We start from the raw sequence: 16,426 nt of genomic DNA, 5'->3' as shown, positions 1-16,426 counted from the left end.
TCCCTCCCTTTTCCTTCAGGAATGCCCTGTTTGGTATTGAACGACTACTTTGTATATGTAATTAAAAAAGAAGTTAGGGATTTTGGCCCCTTTGTAAGGCAAAGGTTATACATTCTGAGCTTTACACGACTGAATGGGAGATATGGGACCAACAAGAGTCCAATGATTCTAAAGTCAAAACCACCCGTTTGAAATAATAATTGATCTTTATGGTTTTATTCCATAGCGTGCGTCATTGTGAAGTTCAGAACTGAACTTGGCTAACGTGTTGTGTGGATCCCAGGATATATCTGGCTGATGAATGGGCATCGGCAAAACCCAAAATTAGCAATCTCTGTTGGTGATTTGATTGACATTTGTGTACAAATTCAAATTCATTGATTATAAGAAGTGAATATAAGGAAAGGATACTAGAGATTGCTTGTAAAATCTGGTTCAAAACCACTTTTAAAGATAGTGGAGACTTGTGTGTCGGTTGTCATGGATAAAATCTGGATGACTATCTTATCTCTTCTAGAAACAAAAAGAAAAAAAGAAAAAAAAAAAAGAAAAAAGAAAAAGGATATTGACTTCACTGCGATTCTCTAGTTCTTGTTGATCTTGAGAGTGGTAATGTGGGATGACTCAAAAAGGAGATAAGATGTTTTAAGAATCCAAAGATAAATAAGCTAAAAGTAATGATTGCAATGGCATGAGATTTCATTGAGGTGTTGTCTACTCGCTTGATCTTGTCCTTCAATACCCCAACCTAAAATACTAGTGCCGCAAGAAACAAGATAGATATGAGGGAAGCAATTTTGGAACTGAGTTGTGAAGATAAAACAAGAGTATTGAATATGACGCTTTAGTTCCAATCCCCTTAAAGAACCTCGAAATTAAGGGTACTGTTCATTAGTTTGAATCACAACTCAAATCTTTTTATTAGTGTTTTTTTCGTAAAAATTTGAATTTTTGTTCATACTTGTGCAACTTTGAAATTTCATTATTATATGAAACATCAGTTGCCCTTGAGAGACTCAAAACCGAACAGCTCGAAGTTTCACCATTATTTGTAAACCCTCTGCCTAATTCTATAGAACATTAGTGGGCTTTTTCTTTCCTACCTAATCTACGTCACTCGGGTGTCGAGTAATCATTATTCATTTGTGCCTTACAGACCCACAAAAGAAATGAAAAATGGAAAACCTTGTCAACTCATGTTTATTGTAGGAGAAGCAAACTTAGGTACAGTTGATTCCCTTTTTTTCTTTTTCATAGGATTTGATCAGCCTAATATACATAGGCAAAATCTTAAATCCAGGCATCTGGACCAATGTGATAAATATATATTTTTTTATATGTACGTGCAACATCTTTTATTCGTACGCGTAACCTTTTTTATATGTCCGTGTAACACTCAATATTATATGTACTTAACTATATTTATTAAAAATTAGACAAACAAACAGAATGTCACACATACTTACGAATGATACTACACGAGCATAAGAAAGAAAAAGTACATGTATTGGACTGATCCGGGTGCCGGATTTAAGACAATTCTACTACGTATTTATACACAAACATTTGTTCTAATATATTAATATATTGATAGTCCAAACTACTTTTCCACCAACCTTCCAATCAAAACTTCAACTTAGTAAGAGATTCTTTCCCTCCCCGTGGATACTGATCATGAAAGCAATTGATCATGAACGTGGATTGTGAAAAGATTATAAATGAAAACCAAAAAGGAAGCAAAGTGGATGGAAACCAAGTTGCCATGGATACACCTTATTCATGCTGGGGCCTTAAAATCTTTTGCTTCTCTTTTTGTATCCCGTGAGCAACACGGGACATCTTCTAAGCTCAAGCTACATAAAAGGCAAAAGAAGGGCATAAAAAGACCTACATATTATATATATATATATATATATATATATGAATGGAAAAGATCTACCATATTTAGAACCCTCAAGTTTTCAACTTTATTCCATCCTTATCACACGCACGAATCTAATTTTTCAATGAAATTAATTAGTAGATGCCCATTTTCAGCTTTTTACTTGTTCTCACACCTTTACTCGTGCCTGCATAGCTACTTGATTTCTAGTCTAGGGACAAAAAAAAAAAAAAAAAGTTGCACACATAAATAATATTAGGAAATTGCGATCCCCACACGAGGGGCCACTATTTTATTGATATATCTAATCCACTTTGGCCGAAAGATGCTGCACAATACACAAAATGAACTAGGGAAAGCATCAATTTCTTGCTCTATTCTTACTAATCTCATGAAAAGTACTACAATCCTTCTAGTAGTAAAATCTTTTTTCTTTTTCTTTTTTTTTTTAATAAAAGAGAACCTCCATGAATTGATTGTGATGTCTTTTTAGACTTGTTAAGTTATTGATTTGTTTTTTTTTTCTTTTGTGACTTAAAACTTTGAATATTCAATGATGGAAATATAAATGACATGAGAACATATTTTTAAGAAATTCCCCGCCTGTATTAAGCTTTAACTAACCCATGTTTCCAATACAAATCTTAGCCAAAGACACCTATTTATTAATCGTTTCCAACCTTTAAATATGTCTGCGAGGTTAGTGAAGCACATGGGATGGTGTATCTCTCTTGGAGTAATTAAACAATTATTGTAACCTGATCGAGCTTATAAATTATTGGGATTATTTTGTAGGTTAAATCCTACCCTACGAAATGATTTTATTCTTCCAAGCATGCATTCCCATCTTAATAATAATGGGATTGATATTGTACAATTATCATCATTAACGACAAACCACTAAACTATCTTCTATCTTTTGTCCTAGTCTATGTTTGAGGCTCCAACTTGGATTACAATATTATGATGAAAACTCAATCCTCTTTTTGCTTATATATATATATATATTAAAATGCTATATATTGTTAACATCATAGTGACATCACCGTATTTACCAATTAATGCATGTAGATAAATTTTATACACGTGGTCTTCGGTTAACCTAGTTGTGTTAGAGCGTTACATTTGTTACATTAACGTACCAACGTCAAATATTAATATTTGAGTGGAAAAAACCATTCTCTATATAGTGCTTTTTTTGACACTCAAATTTATCATATACAACATTTGGTGTCAAATTTGACACCAATTATGAAATATTTGAAATTACCCTTAAAGAAAAAAAAAACAATCAAACACTATCATTAAAAGGACTAAAGACGCGAAATACAAAGAGGCAAATGAGAGCTGTAAAAGATCCCAAGATACAGGCACGCTTTGGCCAACAATTGTGCTACACTATTAATTACATTAAATAATTATCAAATAGTCATTTTTATATTATCAAAAATTAGAAGGTTCACTTTCATAAGTTCTAAAACTTAATAATTGTGACAAAAATAGATATATTTGAAATAGCATTACCCATTGTAATGCAAAATAGAATAACACATAAATATGTCATTAATTTTCACATTCTTTTATGCTAAATATAGTATTAATGTTCGCATTAGCATTAGAGATAGACAATATTAATCAACTCGTGTTCTATATATCTTAAGTGTGTCTACTTAAGTCAATGTTCTTACTTTTTCTTTCTTATTATTTAAAATTAGTTTTATTGTTAAAGAAGGAAACACATTTGCTTTTGGATTCCCTCAACGGGATTAATAGGCATTATTGCCATGCAATTTCCACTAACCTCCATGAATTATAGCTATTAATTAACAATTAATTTTGTAGATATGCTTTGTTCTTTTTATACGAAGAGGATGCAAAGTGACAATGGAAGTAAACATATGCATTAATTTTTGTCAACATTTATATTCAATAAAATATTTTCCACCCATCAATATCTATCATATGAAAAGTATATATATATATATATATATATATACACACACACACACTTTTCTGCTATAGCTGCGTTCATTTAGAAACAACTAACTGTATACATCTTGAAAACTTGACGTATCTAAACATAAATCCAAAGGAAGAAGAATGATAGATCGACTGAATAATTTGAGATGTGAAGAAGACAAGTGAGAGATGTTGCCCACTACGTCCACACACATAAGTATTGTCAAGGCAATTTTTTGTCCAACATGGACCCTCACAATGTTTACTATTTCCACGTACAAAGACAATGACAAGCTCCAATTACTTTGTGCAAAGGGTCCAATTTTGTTCCATATTCACACAACCATTGACGACCCCTTGATGGACGTTTTTGTTAATTTAACTCACATATATAATATGGTCCATATATTGGCCATGATATTTTGTCCATTCACCCCTTAGACGCCCTACAAATCCAATCTAAGCTTTCCACTTCATGTTGCTAGTTAAGAGACCATACTAACCGGTCCATCTAAAAGTCCCACAAATCTAAGCCAAAACTTCCCTCCATTTCTCACCAAAGATCCTTGTTTTCAAAGAAAATATTTGATTATTATGTTTTTGTTTTTGTTTTTGCTTTCGTTTTTGTTTTATTTGAGTGTTATTTCTAAAGGGTATAGTACATTTGCTTAATAAGGTTTGCCTTGCATATTGATATGGCCCATGCAAATCTCAAGAAAAGGTGCAACAACAAACAACAACTAAAGAATTGTTATAAGGTTTGGTATGAGTGGCAATGAAGTAACTTCCAAACTAAGAAGTTGCAAGTGGATTTTTGCTAATTGGGATTAACTGGGTTTTAGGCAAATTAGCTTGTACAATTAACAATGAGATAATTAACTGTTTAAGCTAATAAACCGTTGACCAGTTACATCTTTGCCGACCAAATTATTATACGAAAAAAAAAAAAAAAAACTCTACAATATTTGTTTGAACAAAGAACGAAACTCAAGGCTAATCTCACATGTTAGATTCTCTAAAGTCAATTTACCAAAGTTATGTATAAACTTCCCTCAGCCTGCCCCAGAATCCCAACCATTTTTAAAATTTTTCGTTTTGGTCATTTTCTTGGGGAATATCAGTGCTTCCACCACGTGCTCAACCTGAAAAAGTAGCCGTTAATATTGAATAGGTTTCTTAGGCACGTTTGGTACGGAGATTAAAATTAAGATGATTCTAATCATAATTTTAGAATAAGAATCATGATTCATGATTTTGAATTCAAATCATGATTCTGAATCATAATTTAAAATCAGGAGTTTAAATCACCTTGAATCAAGAGGATGTGGTTTTAGAATCATGAGTGATTCTGGTTTAAAATATCACATCAGATTCTGAATCATGATTCAGAATCATACAAACTAAACACTGATTCTGAATCATGATTTAGAATTACTGTAAACAAACACTGATTCTGAATCAAGATCTAAAATCATGATTCTGAATCTATCTACCAAACGAACCCTTACTTAAAAGCAAAGTAAGGAAAGGAAAAAAAAATTTAGGTCTCGTTTAATTTGTTAATTTGAATTTTTAATTCGAATTGAGATATAATTTTATGTGATAATTTTTTATTATAATAAAAAAATTAGATATAATTATTTTTAAGAATTTTTTACTATAATAAAACTTAAATTTTAAACCCAACTAGGTTCACGGGACTTAAATTACACTGATTTCTACAGTTCTCATTGACAATTTGACGCACAATTTTTAAGTCATGTTGACAAAATAATGCAATTCGGCTCTTAATTGCATTGGATGGCAGGCCTACTCTTATCACATCCACACAACATTTTCCCAGAAAGTAACTTCTCATACTTCTACATATACCCTTGCTGCTAATAAGTTATTACATATTTGGCTTACAGAGTCTAAAATATAAAAAATATTAAAAAAAAATCAACTCCTTTAAAATGAATGACCTTCTAAACTAGTATGATTCTTTTGATCTCTTTTCAAAAAGTGGCGCTTTAAAAATATTAAGATTATTGTTGATCCATCTATTAATGACTAAAACTTTTGAAATGTGTTGATAAATTATTAACTATAATATATAACGTGATATTGAACATAAAATCTTTAGTTTAGATTAATAATTTCGCTCTTTATCTCATTTATTCCCACGTTTGTCAATTGAGAAGATGGCTAAATATTTCCTTTGAAAGGATTAATCAATTCAAAATTGACAATAAATAATGAAGATCTAAAATTTCTATTATAGGATATGAAAAAACGAACACTATTCGTATTCGGTGTTGATTTCTACTATTCACAAAAACATCTAATTAGGCTAAATTCAACAAATCAAATCACGATAAACAAAATTGAACCACATGATTGGATGTTGACCAAATTGGAATTGTACCAAGCTTTATTCTTTAAAAGATGGTAAAACAAAAATTTCGAGAATTGCAATATGATATATAATTGGAGGGACAGTAAAATTACAAGAGACACATACTTTTAGGAAAGGCTCAAAACAATCAATTAAAGGGAGTGGAATCTTTACTATGATCAGATGGGAGCCTGAGAAATTGGGGAGTTTTTCAAAGTGTCTAAAAGGGTTTTGAACAATCGAGAGAATCAAAGAAAAAAGTATACAGAATCAATCTAATCCGAGCAAGACAGGAACAGGGAATAATGGCTGCATGGGAAGTTGCCCATAACGTATAGAAAGCTGGCATCGGCCGGCTGTTAAAAACTTGGAAAATTCCCTTCGTTTTATGTTTTTTTTTTTAAAAAAAAAAAAAAAAATGTTAAAATTCCCTTTTTTTTTTTTTTTTTTTTTTTTTTTTTTTTTTTTTTTCTTGTTGGATTTACAACACAAAGGCACTGGTTGTATCATGGCTGACATTTTGATACTAGTAAGTTTTATTAATTCTATTTATGGTAGGGAGGAAACTAGCCGACGTCGTTTTGAACTATATGATTTTCATCAAATTTTATTAGATTATAGTGTGTGTATATGTGTATGTATCGAGTAAATAATTTGGTTAACTCAGTCTATCCAGTATAATTTTTATTGGACTCAAATGCTAGTGAAGAAAGAAGCGAAAGAAGAAGAAAAGAAAAGACCACCTTTCAAATGATATAATAGCATTTCATCATTTGAAGGACTATATTTATATAATAACACTTGGTTCATGTGCTATAATTCCTTTAATTAACTTGAAAAAATATAAACAACTTTACCAAAAGAAAAAAGCTGAAATAATATAAACAAGATTGATTTTTGCACCTCTTAGCAAAGAAAAAAAAATCAAAATTAATACTTTATATTTGTGTAGTAAGAAAAAATAATCCAATTTTTTCCTTATATAATGAACAATACTATAAGACACTAGTAGTGTTAAGCACCGCTCACCAATAAAAGATGAGTTCCACATGCGGGACTCACAGATAGAGTCCATTTTTTATTAGTGTGGTGCTTAATACTCGTGAAGCCTCTAAGTACTTTTTTTCTTCTTAAATGAGTGGTCTACAATAATAAAACACATATAATATATCAATATTTATTTGCATTATTTCATACGTAGTGCTTCGATTTTTTTTTTTTTGGGGGGTTGTAAACTGAGTGGTAACTTTCAACCAGGATGGGAATAAACACACACACAAAAAAAAAAAAAAAAAAGAAGAAAAAAAAAGAGGATAAAATCACATTTATTAGGAGTGTACTATGGAACATAATGAATGAGCAAAGAATGCCCTCACCTTGAGGAACAATGGAACATCTTCTAGCTTAATCTTATGCTTATAAGTTATAACCAATGATTAGCTTATTAGATTTATCAATTAAACAGCTTTGTTAATGTTTTATCTTTCTGATTTCTAAAGAAATTAGCACAAAGTAATGTTTATTAATTGAAGTTAGTGTACAACAATGTGGACTTATGATTGTATGCTTCCCCTTTATCTTTGCTGTCTAACAAAATGCATCATTACTTATGGGCCATAGAATGGTCATACAAGAGCCAAGAATAACAAAAAAAAAGTTAAGAAGGAATTAACATCAAACAAAAGTCTAATTGATTACAATTAGAGAAATCTTAACGTTCCATTCACTCACTGTTAAAACAAATAAATAAGACGTTCTTTTTTACTTTGGTACTAAAATAAAATACCGTTAAGAAAAGTGGAGAGCCTCCTCTCCCAACACAATCACTTCCCCAAATCCCACCCTTTATTTACTGAAAAGAACCGTTAGCTCTTTTAAAGAACAGTAAATAGTGGGGTACTGGGGTTAGATTAATTTAATGAAATATAATCAAGTTAGTCATTATCAGGAAAATAGAAGGGCAATTTAGTGAAATTGAAAGAATGATATTATATTACCGAAAATCTCAGAGTGGGCCCCACTCATTAACAGCTATAAATTCCAAACCTTTGTTTACACAACAAAAGTCTCTCTCTCTCTGCGCACAGAAAAAGCACACTCGCTCTCGCACTCCAACTTTTTCTCTCCTCCTTCACCATTTTCAGTTTTCACTTAACTCTCACACCAAACTGTTTTTAGAGAGAAAGAGAGAGAGAGAGGGGAAAGGGTAGACGGTTCGTTTCTGAGTCACAATGGTAGACGTGGACCGGAGAATGACCGGTCTGAACCCGGCTCACGTAGCCGGCCTCCGCCGGCTATCGGCCCGAGCCGCCGCGGCGCCAGCAAGCGGCTCGGCCGCCACGTCATCTGTTCCCGCGCGAAACGGCCTCCTCTCGTTCTCTTCCTTGGCGGAGAAGGTGACAACACATCTCCGAAATTGCGGCGTCCAGGTCCAGCCGGGTCTCTCCGATGCCGAGTTCGCCCGCGCCGAGGCCGAGTTCGGCTTCGCCTTTCCTCCCGACCTCCGTGCCGTCCTCTCTGCCGGCCTCCCCGTCGGCGCCGGCTTCCCCGACTGGCGCTCCCCCGGCGCTCGCCTCCATCTCCGCGCCTCTCTCGACCTCCCGATCGCCGCGATTTCGTTCCAGATTGCGCGGAACACTCTCTGGTCGAAATCTTGGGGTCCGAGACCGTCCGATCCAGAAAAGGCACTGAAAGTCGCGAGAAATGCTCTGAAGAGAGCTCCGCTTCTGATTCCGATCTTCAACCATTGTTACATCCCTTGCAATCCTTCCCTGGCCGGAAACCCCATCTTCTTCGTCGACGAGAATCGGATCTTCTGCTGCGGCCTGGATCTATCCGATTTCTTCGATCGCGAGTCTCTGTTTCGCAACTCCGATTCCGATCTTCACCTCCTCAAGAAGCAAAGATCCGTGAGCGAGAAATCCGCCGGTTCGTCCTCAAATTTCTCTCGAAGAAGCCTCGACACCGGCGCCAGGACGCCGCGGTGGGTGGAGTTCTGGAGCGACGCAGCCGTCGACCGCCGCCGGAGAAATTCTTCATCATCTTCGTCGTCTTCGCCGGAGAGATTCTTCGACATGCCTAGATCGGAGGCTCCGAAATGGGTGGACGAGTACGTAAAGCAAATAGGATCCGTTTTGAGACGGGGCGGGTGGAGCGAATCGGACATATCCGAAATCGTTCAAGTATCGGCCTCTGGATTCTTCGAAGGAGAGATGGTTTTGTTAGACAACCAGGCGGTTCTCGACGCTCTGCTTCTGAAAGCGGATCGGTTCTCGGACTCGCTCCGAAAAGCCGGGTGGAGCTCCGAAGAGGTCTCGGACGCTTTTGGGTTTGATTTCCGACCGGAAAAGGGGAGGAAACCAGTTAAGAAACTCTCGCCGGAGCTTGTGGAACGTATCGGGAAACTGGCGGAATCCGTCTCCCGGTCATGATACCAGCGTCGACTTTCTTTTCTTTGTTTTTTTTTCTTTTTTAATTTTTTTAAATTTAAAGAAGCCTCGGGTTTTGCTTTTTTTTTTTTTTTTCCCCTTTGGTAAAAATATTGAAATACACGGGGGAACGGGATGTACTACGAAACCATATCACAAATTGAAAAGAAAAACGATCAAAGGGTTCAAATTACAAGCAAAAATATAATATAAATAATTAATAAAAATTTACCATCTAATTTCTGTTCCTTTTTCTTGTCTGAAATTTATAGATGTACTCATAATAGTATAATTTTATCTTTTTTTTAAGTAATTATGGACTCGTTTAATTTATTAATTTAAGTTTTTAATTTATGTTGAGATATAATTTTATTTAAGAATTTTGTATTGTAATAAAAAAATTAAATATGATTATTTTTAAAAAATTTTTATTATAATAAAATTTATTTTTAATTTATGTATATTTTTTTTTTAGAGAAAACACTAACAAATCATAAATCATAATTCAAATCATAGTTTGAATCATCTAACCAAACATTCCTTAAATTTAAATGAACAGAATGATCGGTTTACGTTCTAGATTCATATAATAGTTGTTAAAAATGGCTCAGATTCCCAAATTGCCCACCAGCGCACGTGTGCAGTGTTGTTTTTTTGAAACTTCAAAATGCCGTTTTGGAGTCCCGCGTTTGGGAAGCTGAGCTTTCCAATCAGAAATTTGCTCCGTTGCCCTAGTGTGGGACAGCGCATCATTTTCATATCCCAAAACGTTGTCGTTTGGAACTCTAAACTTAACACCTCTTCTTTTTTAAACCAGATTTTTTTTATTTAAAAAAAAAAAATCCTTTTTCAACACTAGCAAGTGGGAAAGCCAGGTGAATGAAGAGTAGTAGAGAGTCCTCTGAGGAAATATCTCGCCTTTTAAGAAAATCATTTAAAGACAGAGATAAGAAAGAGAGAGAGAAGGATGTAATTTTGTTTTTCCTGTTCTTTGGAATTTGGGAAAAGAGATAACAAGGATGGATTTTCAATTTTCCAAAAGAAAAAAGAAAAAAAAAAAAAAACTGACACAGAAACGACCTCAGTTATCACCGTTTAGCTTTTAAGAGACAGAACTACGAGGTTGCGCGTGTTTTCGCTCGTTGTTCTTTTAGACAGGCAAAGAGAGTTTTTGGATACGTATGAATGTGAATTAAGGAGATTAGAATGTGAACAAAAAATAAAAAAGACGAGGCACTTGCAAGAATGCAAGTTGCAATTTGTGAAAGTCTCCGTAATTGTGGGGAAAACGGGAGGGCAAGATAATGAGAAAAGGGAGGGACCACGTGATGTGGGGACCAATTCAGGGTCCGTACATGAGGATGGGATAGTTAGGAAGGTGCAAAAGCGCCTTCACATTTTTATTTTTATTTTTATTTTTTTAAATATATCATGTTAGATTTTTTGTGTTAAATTTATATAAAATTATGTACAAATTAAAAAATATGTAAATTTTGTCGTTAAAAAAATTTAACATATCGGTACATTAAGCGTAAAAAAAATTTCCTTTTTTATGTATGTTTTAAAATTTATAATAAGACCTACCGATACGCTTAGAGAATCTTCTTTTCTTTTATGTGTGTGTTTTAAAATTTGTAATAAGATGTAAAACTATTAAAAAAAGATATAAAACATTTAAAATTTTTATTTTTTCAAAGGAAAAATTGTTAAATTTTTAGGGCGTGGAAAACCCTTGATCTTATTAGTTTTACGTACTTTTACAATTTTAATGTAATTTTGATAATGTTTAACATTTAGGAACATACACTATCATTTTAAGAAGTGATAAAAGCATTTTGATACCATGTATTATAGTAAAACATGCTCTTAATACCTTGTATTTTTTATAATATTAAAACGATATGTCGAAGTTTCTAAAAACATATTCTTAGTACCTTGTTGGGGTCTAGTAGATTCAAGGTCAGTTATGAGCTCGGGAACGTATGGCAAAATGACTTTGTTATGGAGCAGTTGCTCCAAAACAGCATGCGGCTCCTCGTCGGAGCACGACAGCAGAGGCAGAAGGGTTTATTGGGACGGAGCAAGTGCAGAACCTCTCCTTGACGGAGGAAGTCTAAAGGGGCTTTCAGAGGCAACAAAAGATTGCAGAGCATGTGGTTTCTTCTCATTCCAACTCTGTTGTTGATGCAAATTTCAACGAGAGCTCCTTCATTATTTTCATTGTAGCAATCAAGAGCAAAGTCACAGAATCTCTGGACGAAGTCCAAAAGATCTTCCCTGTGCTTGTAATGAGTGTTGCTAAGTTGGATGATGGTGACTTTCTCTTTATTTTGGCAGTATTTCCTGCAAAAATGAGTAACCATGTCCTCCCAAGTTCTAACGGAGCCAGGAGCTAAGGTAGTGTACCATATGTATGCTCTGTCCATGAGAGCATCGAGGAAGCAGCTAATGTGCTTTTTCAGGTTCCCTTTGCGGTCGTGGAAGAACACGAAGGAGGGAGTCTCATATCCCAGAGGATACAGCTTTTGGTAGAGCTCTGGAGGATAAGGAGGTTGAGGCAAGTACCTAGCATCCTCTGGAGTGACGCCGTGCGTATGCTGCTCTAAGATGGCGAGAACGTCGCCGCGAGTGAGCGGCGCGTCGGAGGCTTGCTCTGAAGGCTTGGGTGCTCCAGCAGTAGAGGCTTTTTACGGAGTGACATCTTTGGCGAGACCCGTAGCAGGGTCCTTTCGAGGCACTCTCAGAGCGAGTTCACTCCAAAGAGGATTTTGTTATGAGATTCCCTAAGGATTCAGAGCGCATCCACAATGTCTGGGATTGTGGGTTGCTCGCGATCTTCTTGGTTGGCAGTGTTGAGAGTGTTACGTTGTGAATCAAAGTCTTCCATGTTGTGCGAAGTGCCGTCGGTGTGAATTCTCTTGTTTCATAGAGCCATAGTCGGCAGCTTAACTTCCCTAGTGAAGTCGCCTTAATGTTGGGGTCCAGTAGATTCTAGGGGTCGACGCATCGGGGGTTAACACGTGTAAGCACACGGTTTGTCATAAGCAGATCTGACATGGCTGAGCTTTGGTGTGGAGGATGATGGCAGAACCTCTGATGAAGAAGTGGGCTCAATTAGACCCAAATTAGGCTGAAGGATGCATGTCCTAGGATACTCTTTATTGCCGAAATGACAAAAATACCCTGTAAAATATGTTAAAGAATCTGCAAAAAAAAAAAAGAACTCCAGATATGAAGATGTTGAGAAGTGCGACCAAGTAATTGATGAAGATGGAGAAAAGGAGGCCGAATGTGCCTTGACAGAGCAGTGCTTTAGAGACAAGCGCGGGCTGCTCCAGGAGCGAAGATGGTGACCTAAGTGGTGGATAAGGCTTGGAGGAGAGTGAGAGTGAAGTTGGTGAGGTGGATAAGGCCCTGGTGAAAAGAACTCAAAGAGCAGCGCGTGTTGCTCTGGGAGTGAGAACCTCGCTCGGAGCACTTGCTTCGAGGGTGAGCGGAAATGACCCCGAAAATGAAGACTTGGACGTTACCAGAAAATGTATGAAGAAGCTTCAAAGAGTCTTAAGACGGTGGGGAAAGTAGATTAAAAAGTGTTTTGGAAAGGTTTTCAAGGCTGTAAACACTTGGAGGCTTTGAAGGACTTTGAAGAGCTTAATGAACCTCAAGTCTCTGTAGCAAGAGACTAGAGAAGTCTGAATGAAGTAAGAAATGTAATCTAAGGATGAAAGTGGTGGTTGATGCTAATGGTGGATTCACCCCCTTAAAATGAAGGAGATTGTGAGTTTTTATGTGTGAAGTCGGTAGGATTTTGACGGTAACTCCAGAGTTTCATGTGGCGTGCTTTGACGTACGCTGCACAAACAATCCCAATGGAGCAAAGCTTTCTGACACCTTTCTAGAGTTGAAGAGGAGATTAGCTGAAAATGGAATAAAGACTTTAGGGAACTTGCTTTAGGGGTGAATCGGTGGCGTTCTGAAGGAAGTATGCATACTTGATCCAAATGGAGCAAAGTTATCAGAAGTCTTTCCGGGGTTGAAAAAGAGCTGGCCCGAAAATGGAATGAAAAGTTCATGGTGGCTACTCCGAAGCCTAGTTGGCGGCGCTCTAACAGAGACCTGCACACGCAATTCCCTTTGGAGCAAAGTGATCACATGACTTTCCTGATTGACAAAGAAAATATCTGAAAATGAAAAGACTCGGAGGCAAAGTTTCAGATTTGAAGCTGACGTGAAGAGTTCTAAGGTCTGAAATTCTCAAGAGTGTTTGACCCAACTTTGTGCTCCGTTGGCTTCCTATTTTTGGATGTCTGATCAGATGTCAGACCTTGTTAGAGATGGTTTATACGATATTGGCTAAGCAGCCGTTAAGTTGGCTCTGACATGAAAGTTGCTCCGAAGAAGCTGCTCTGAAGGTGAGCGTGCTCTAGATGAAGGCTGCTCCAGGCGAAGTTGCTCCAAAGGGTTAGTGTGCTCCAAGCGAAGATTGCTCCGATGGTTAGTTGGCGAGAGGAAGTTCAAAAGAAGGATGCCTGACACGGAAAATTCTCTGTTAGGCATACTTGGACATAAGGAGGATGCTCCAGGAGACATGCCTGCTACGGAGAGAGCCTCCTTTAGGCATGTCTGGTGCAGGTAGAGCCTCCATTAGATCAAAACACTGATAATCAACCTTGACGAGGAAGAAGATGTTCTAAAGCTTGGATTTCGGGGTTTTGGGCTTCCAAAAGGACGAAAGGAAAGCTTTTTGAGAATTCTCCACCACTCATTTGTATTAATCCGATTAACTCTGAAAATTCCCCAAGCGGGATTCAAATTGGATCAAATTAAAAGACAAACATGCCTAATTGATCACACATGGGGCCCACCAAACCACAACTCACGAGAGTTCTCTGAGCATGGCTTGGGTCCACGATGTGAGCCCAATAATGTCGTCTGATACCATGGTTGGGCTTGGACCCTTGAATAAGCATGGTACAAAGTCGGGTATCAACATACCTTAAAGCTGATTTTTGAGAGGTAAAATGACCTTAGTACCATTTTATTTAATTAACAAAAAACTAATAAAACTAGAAAAAAAATCATGAACTTTTATATTTTGTTATTTTCTTTTAAATATTTCAATGTTTTAAAATATTTTAGATTTTTTTAAAAAAGTATTGTTTGGACATTATATGTCCTAAAAATTAGTTTTATGATACTAAGAAGATGTTTTCAGAAACGTTAAGGTACCATTTTAATATTATAAAAAAACACACGATACTAAGAGCATGTTTCACTATAATACAAAGTACTAAAATGATTTTATCTCTTTGAAAAACTCTTAAAAAATATTCTATCTACAGTTCAATTTAAATATTAATAGATTTTACTCAAATTTGAAAAATTTTGTTCTCAAATATATTTCTTATATAATTTGATTATTGAAAATATAATCTTATTTGTATTATACCTATATACTATTATTTATAAGAAGTACTTGTTACTTAATGCATTTTTTTGTACACATTAGGAGGGAGCATCAAATGCACGCCCACATTTCGTGGACCGTGAAGAGTGTACGGACTAAATAAGGAGCCATGGAACCTGCAAATTCGAAATATGTGTTTGGATGAAAATTAGTGTCTGATTCAGTGGTTTGGTTTATTGGTGGACTACATTGTTTATAACCGCGTAAGGCTTGCTGTTGCTTGAAAAGACGTTTCTGGGTAAATTCAATTTTTTCCTTTCTTTTTCACCTTCTAGAATACTATCATTCTTTTGTATATCTACGAGAACTTTGCAGTATGAAAAATACTCTTCAATAAAATTAACTTTTTACTGTAATAAAAAAGTTAAATGTAATTTTATGTGAGAATTTTTTATTGTAGTAAAAAAATTAAATGTGATTTGATGTGAGATTTTTACTGTAGTAAAAAAGTTAGATGTAACTGTTTCTAATAATTTTTTACTGTAACAAAACTGAAATGCTAAATTCAAATCGGTAAAATAAACGATGTTTAAATGTAATAATAAATTCTATTAGAGAAGAATGAAGTAGATTTACAGTTAAAAAATTAAAGTGAATAGCATATTTTAAAACTATTTAAAATAAATAATATGAAATTAATAACTTACATAATAAAAACTGTTTTTACCACTTAAATCCAATCAATAAAAAATTTATGAGATAAAAAAATCTTTCTACTATTTTTTACTTTAAATATTTTAAAATTTATTATTCACTTACTTTAGTTTGAAAAATCTATTATTTACTACAATTTACAGTCATAAGATATTTGATATCTATGTTGTAGAAAAGTCGTAATATTAATATATAGCTTTTTCCTTACAACGACATTTGAATGCATACCTCCATCTATTGTACTAATACTTGTATTACATGTCAAGCATTAATTACTGGCCAACAAGCTTTTCAACTACGTCTTTGCTCCATGCACGTAAAATTATTGTCCTAAATGTGTTTAAGAAACAACGATTGATAACCAACTTTAGTCCTAATTAGAATTAAATCTGAAGTCTACGTACGTACATACTACTTTCATTTGTGCTTCGGACCAAAGATTGGATTTGGAGGTAATTAATAAAATATAATTGTAATAACTTACCTACATAATGAAAGTGACAATATGACCAAATCCACAAGGGTTTTCGTTGAGTAAGAAGTAGGAAATTATTGTCTTGTCATATATAGTATATAAATCTCATATGATCCCATAGAAAGTACTGCGAAACTAATAGGAAAAACACACACACACACACACACACATATATATATATATA

The 16,426-nt window shown here is 35.1% G+C and overlaps 1 protein-coding gene across 1 annotated transcript; it reads left to right on the top strand.

Annotated features, from left to right (window-relative positions):
* Positions 1-8,295: 8,295 nt before the first annotated feature.
* On the top strand, positions 8,296-9,842 carry LOC21394339. The gene has a single exon (XM_010095340.2). It carries the CDS (start codon positions 8,450-8,452, stop codon positions 9,647-9,649), a length of 1,200 nt encoding a protein of 399 aa, XP_010093642.1. The 5' UTR covers positions 8,296-8,449; the 3' UTR covers positions 9,650-9,842.
* Positions 9,843-16,426: the final 6,584 nt, after the last annotated feature.

Source organism: Morus notabilis, unplaced genomic scaffold (genome assembly GCF_000414095.1).
Source record: "Morus notabilis unplaced genomic scaffold, ASM41409v2 Scaffold803, whole genome shotgun sequence".
Taxonomy (NCBI): domain Eukaryota; kingdom Viridiplantae; phylum Streptophyta; class Magnoliopsida; order Rosales; family Moraceae; genus Morus; species Morus notabilis.
Note: the sequence above shows the minus strand (reverse complement) of the source record. Positions and strands in the feature narration are given on the sequence as shown.

What these genes read in the sequence shown, in the direction of transcription:
- LOC21394339 (XM_010095340.2), top strand. Translation starts at nt 8,450, where the DNA reads ATGGTAGACGTGGACCGGAGAATGACCGGTCTGAACCCGGCTCACGTA.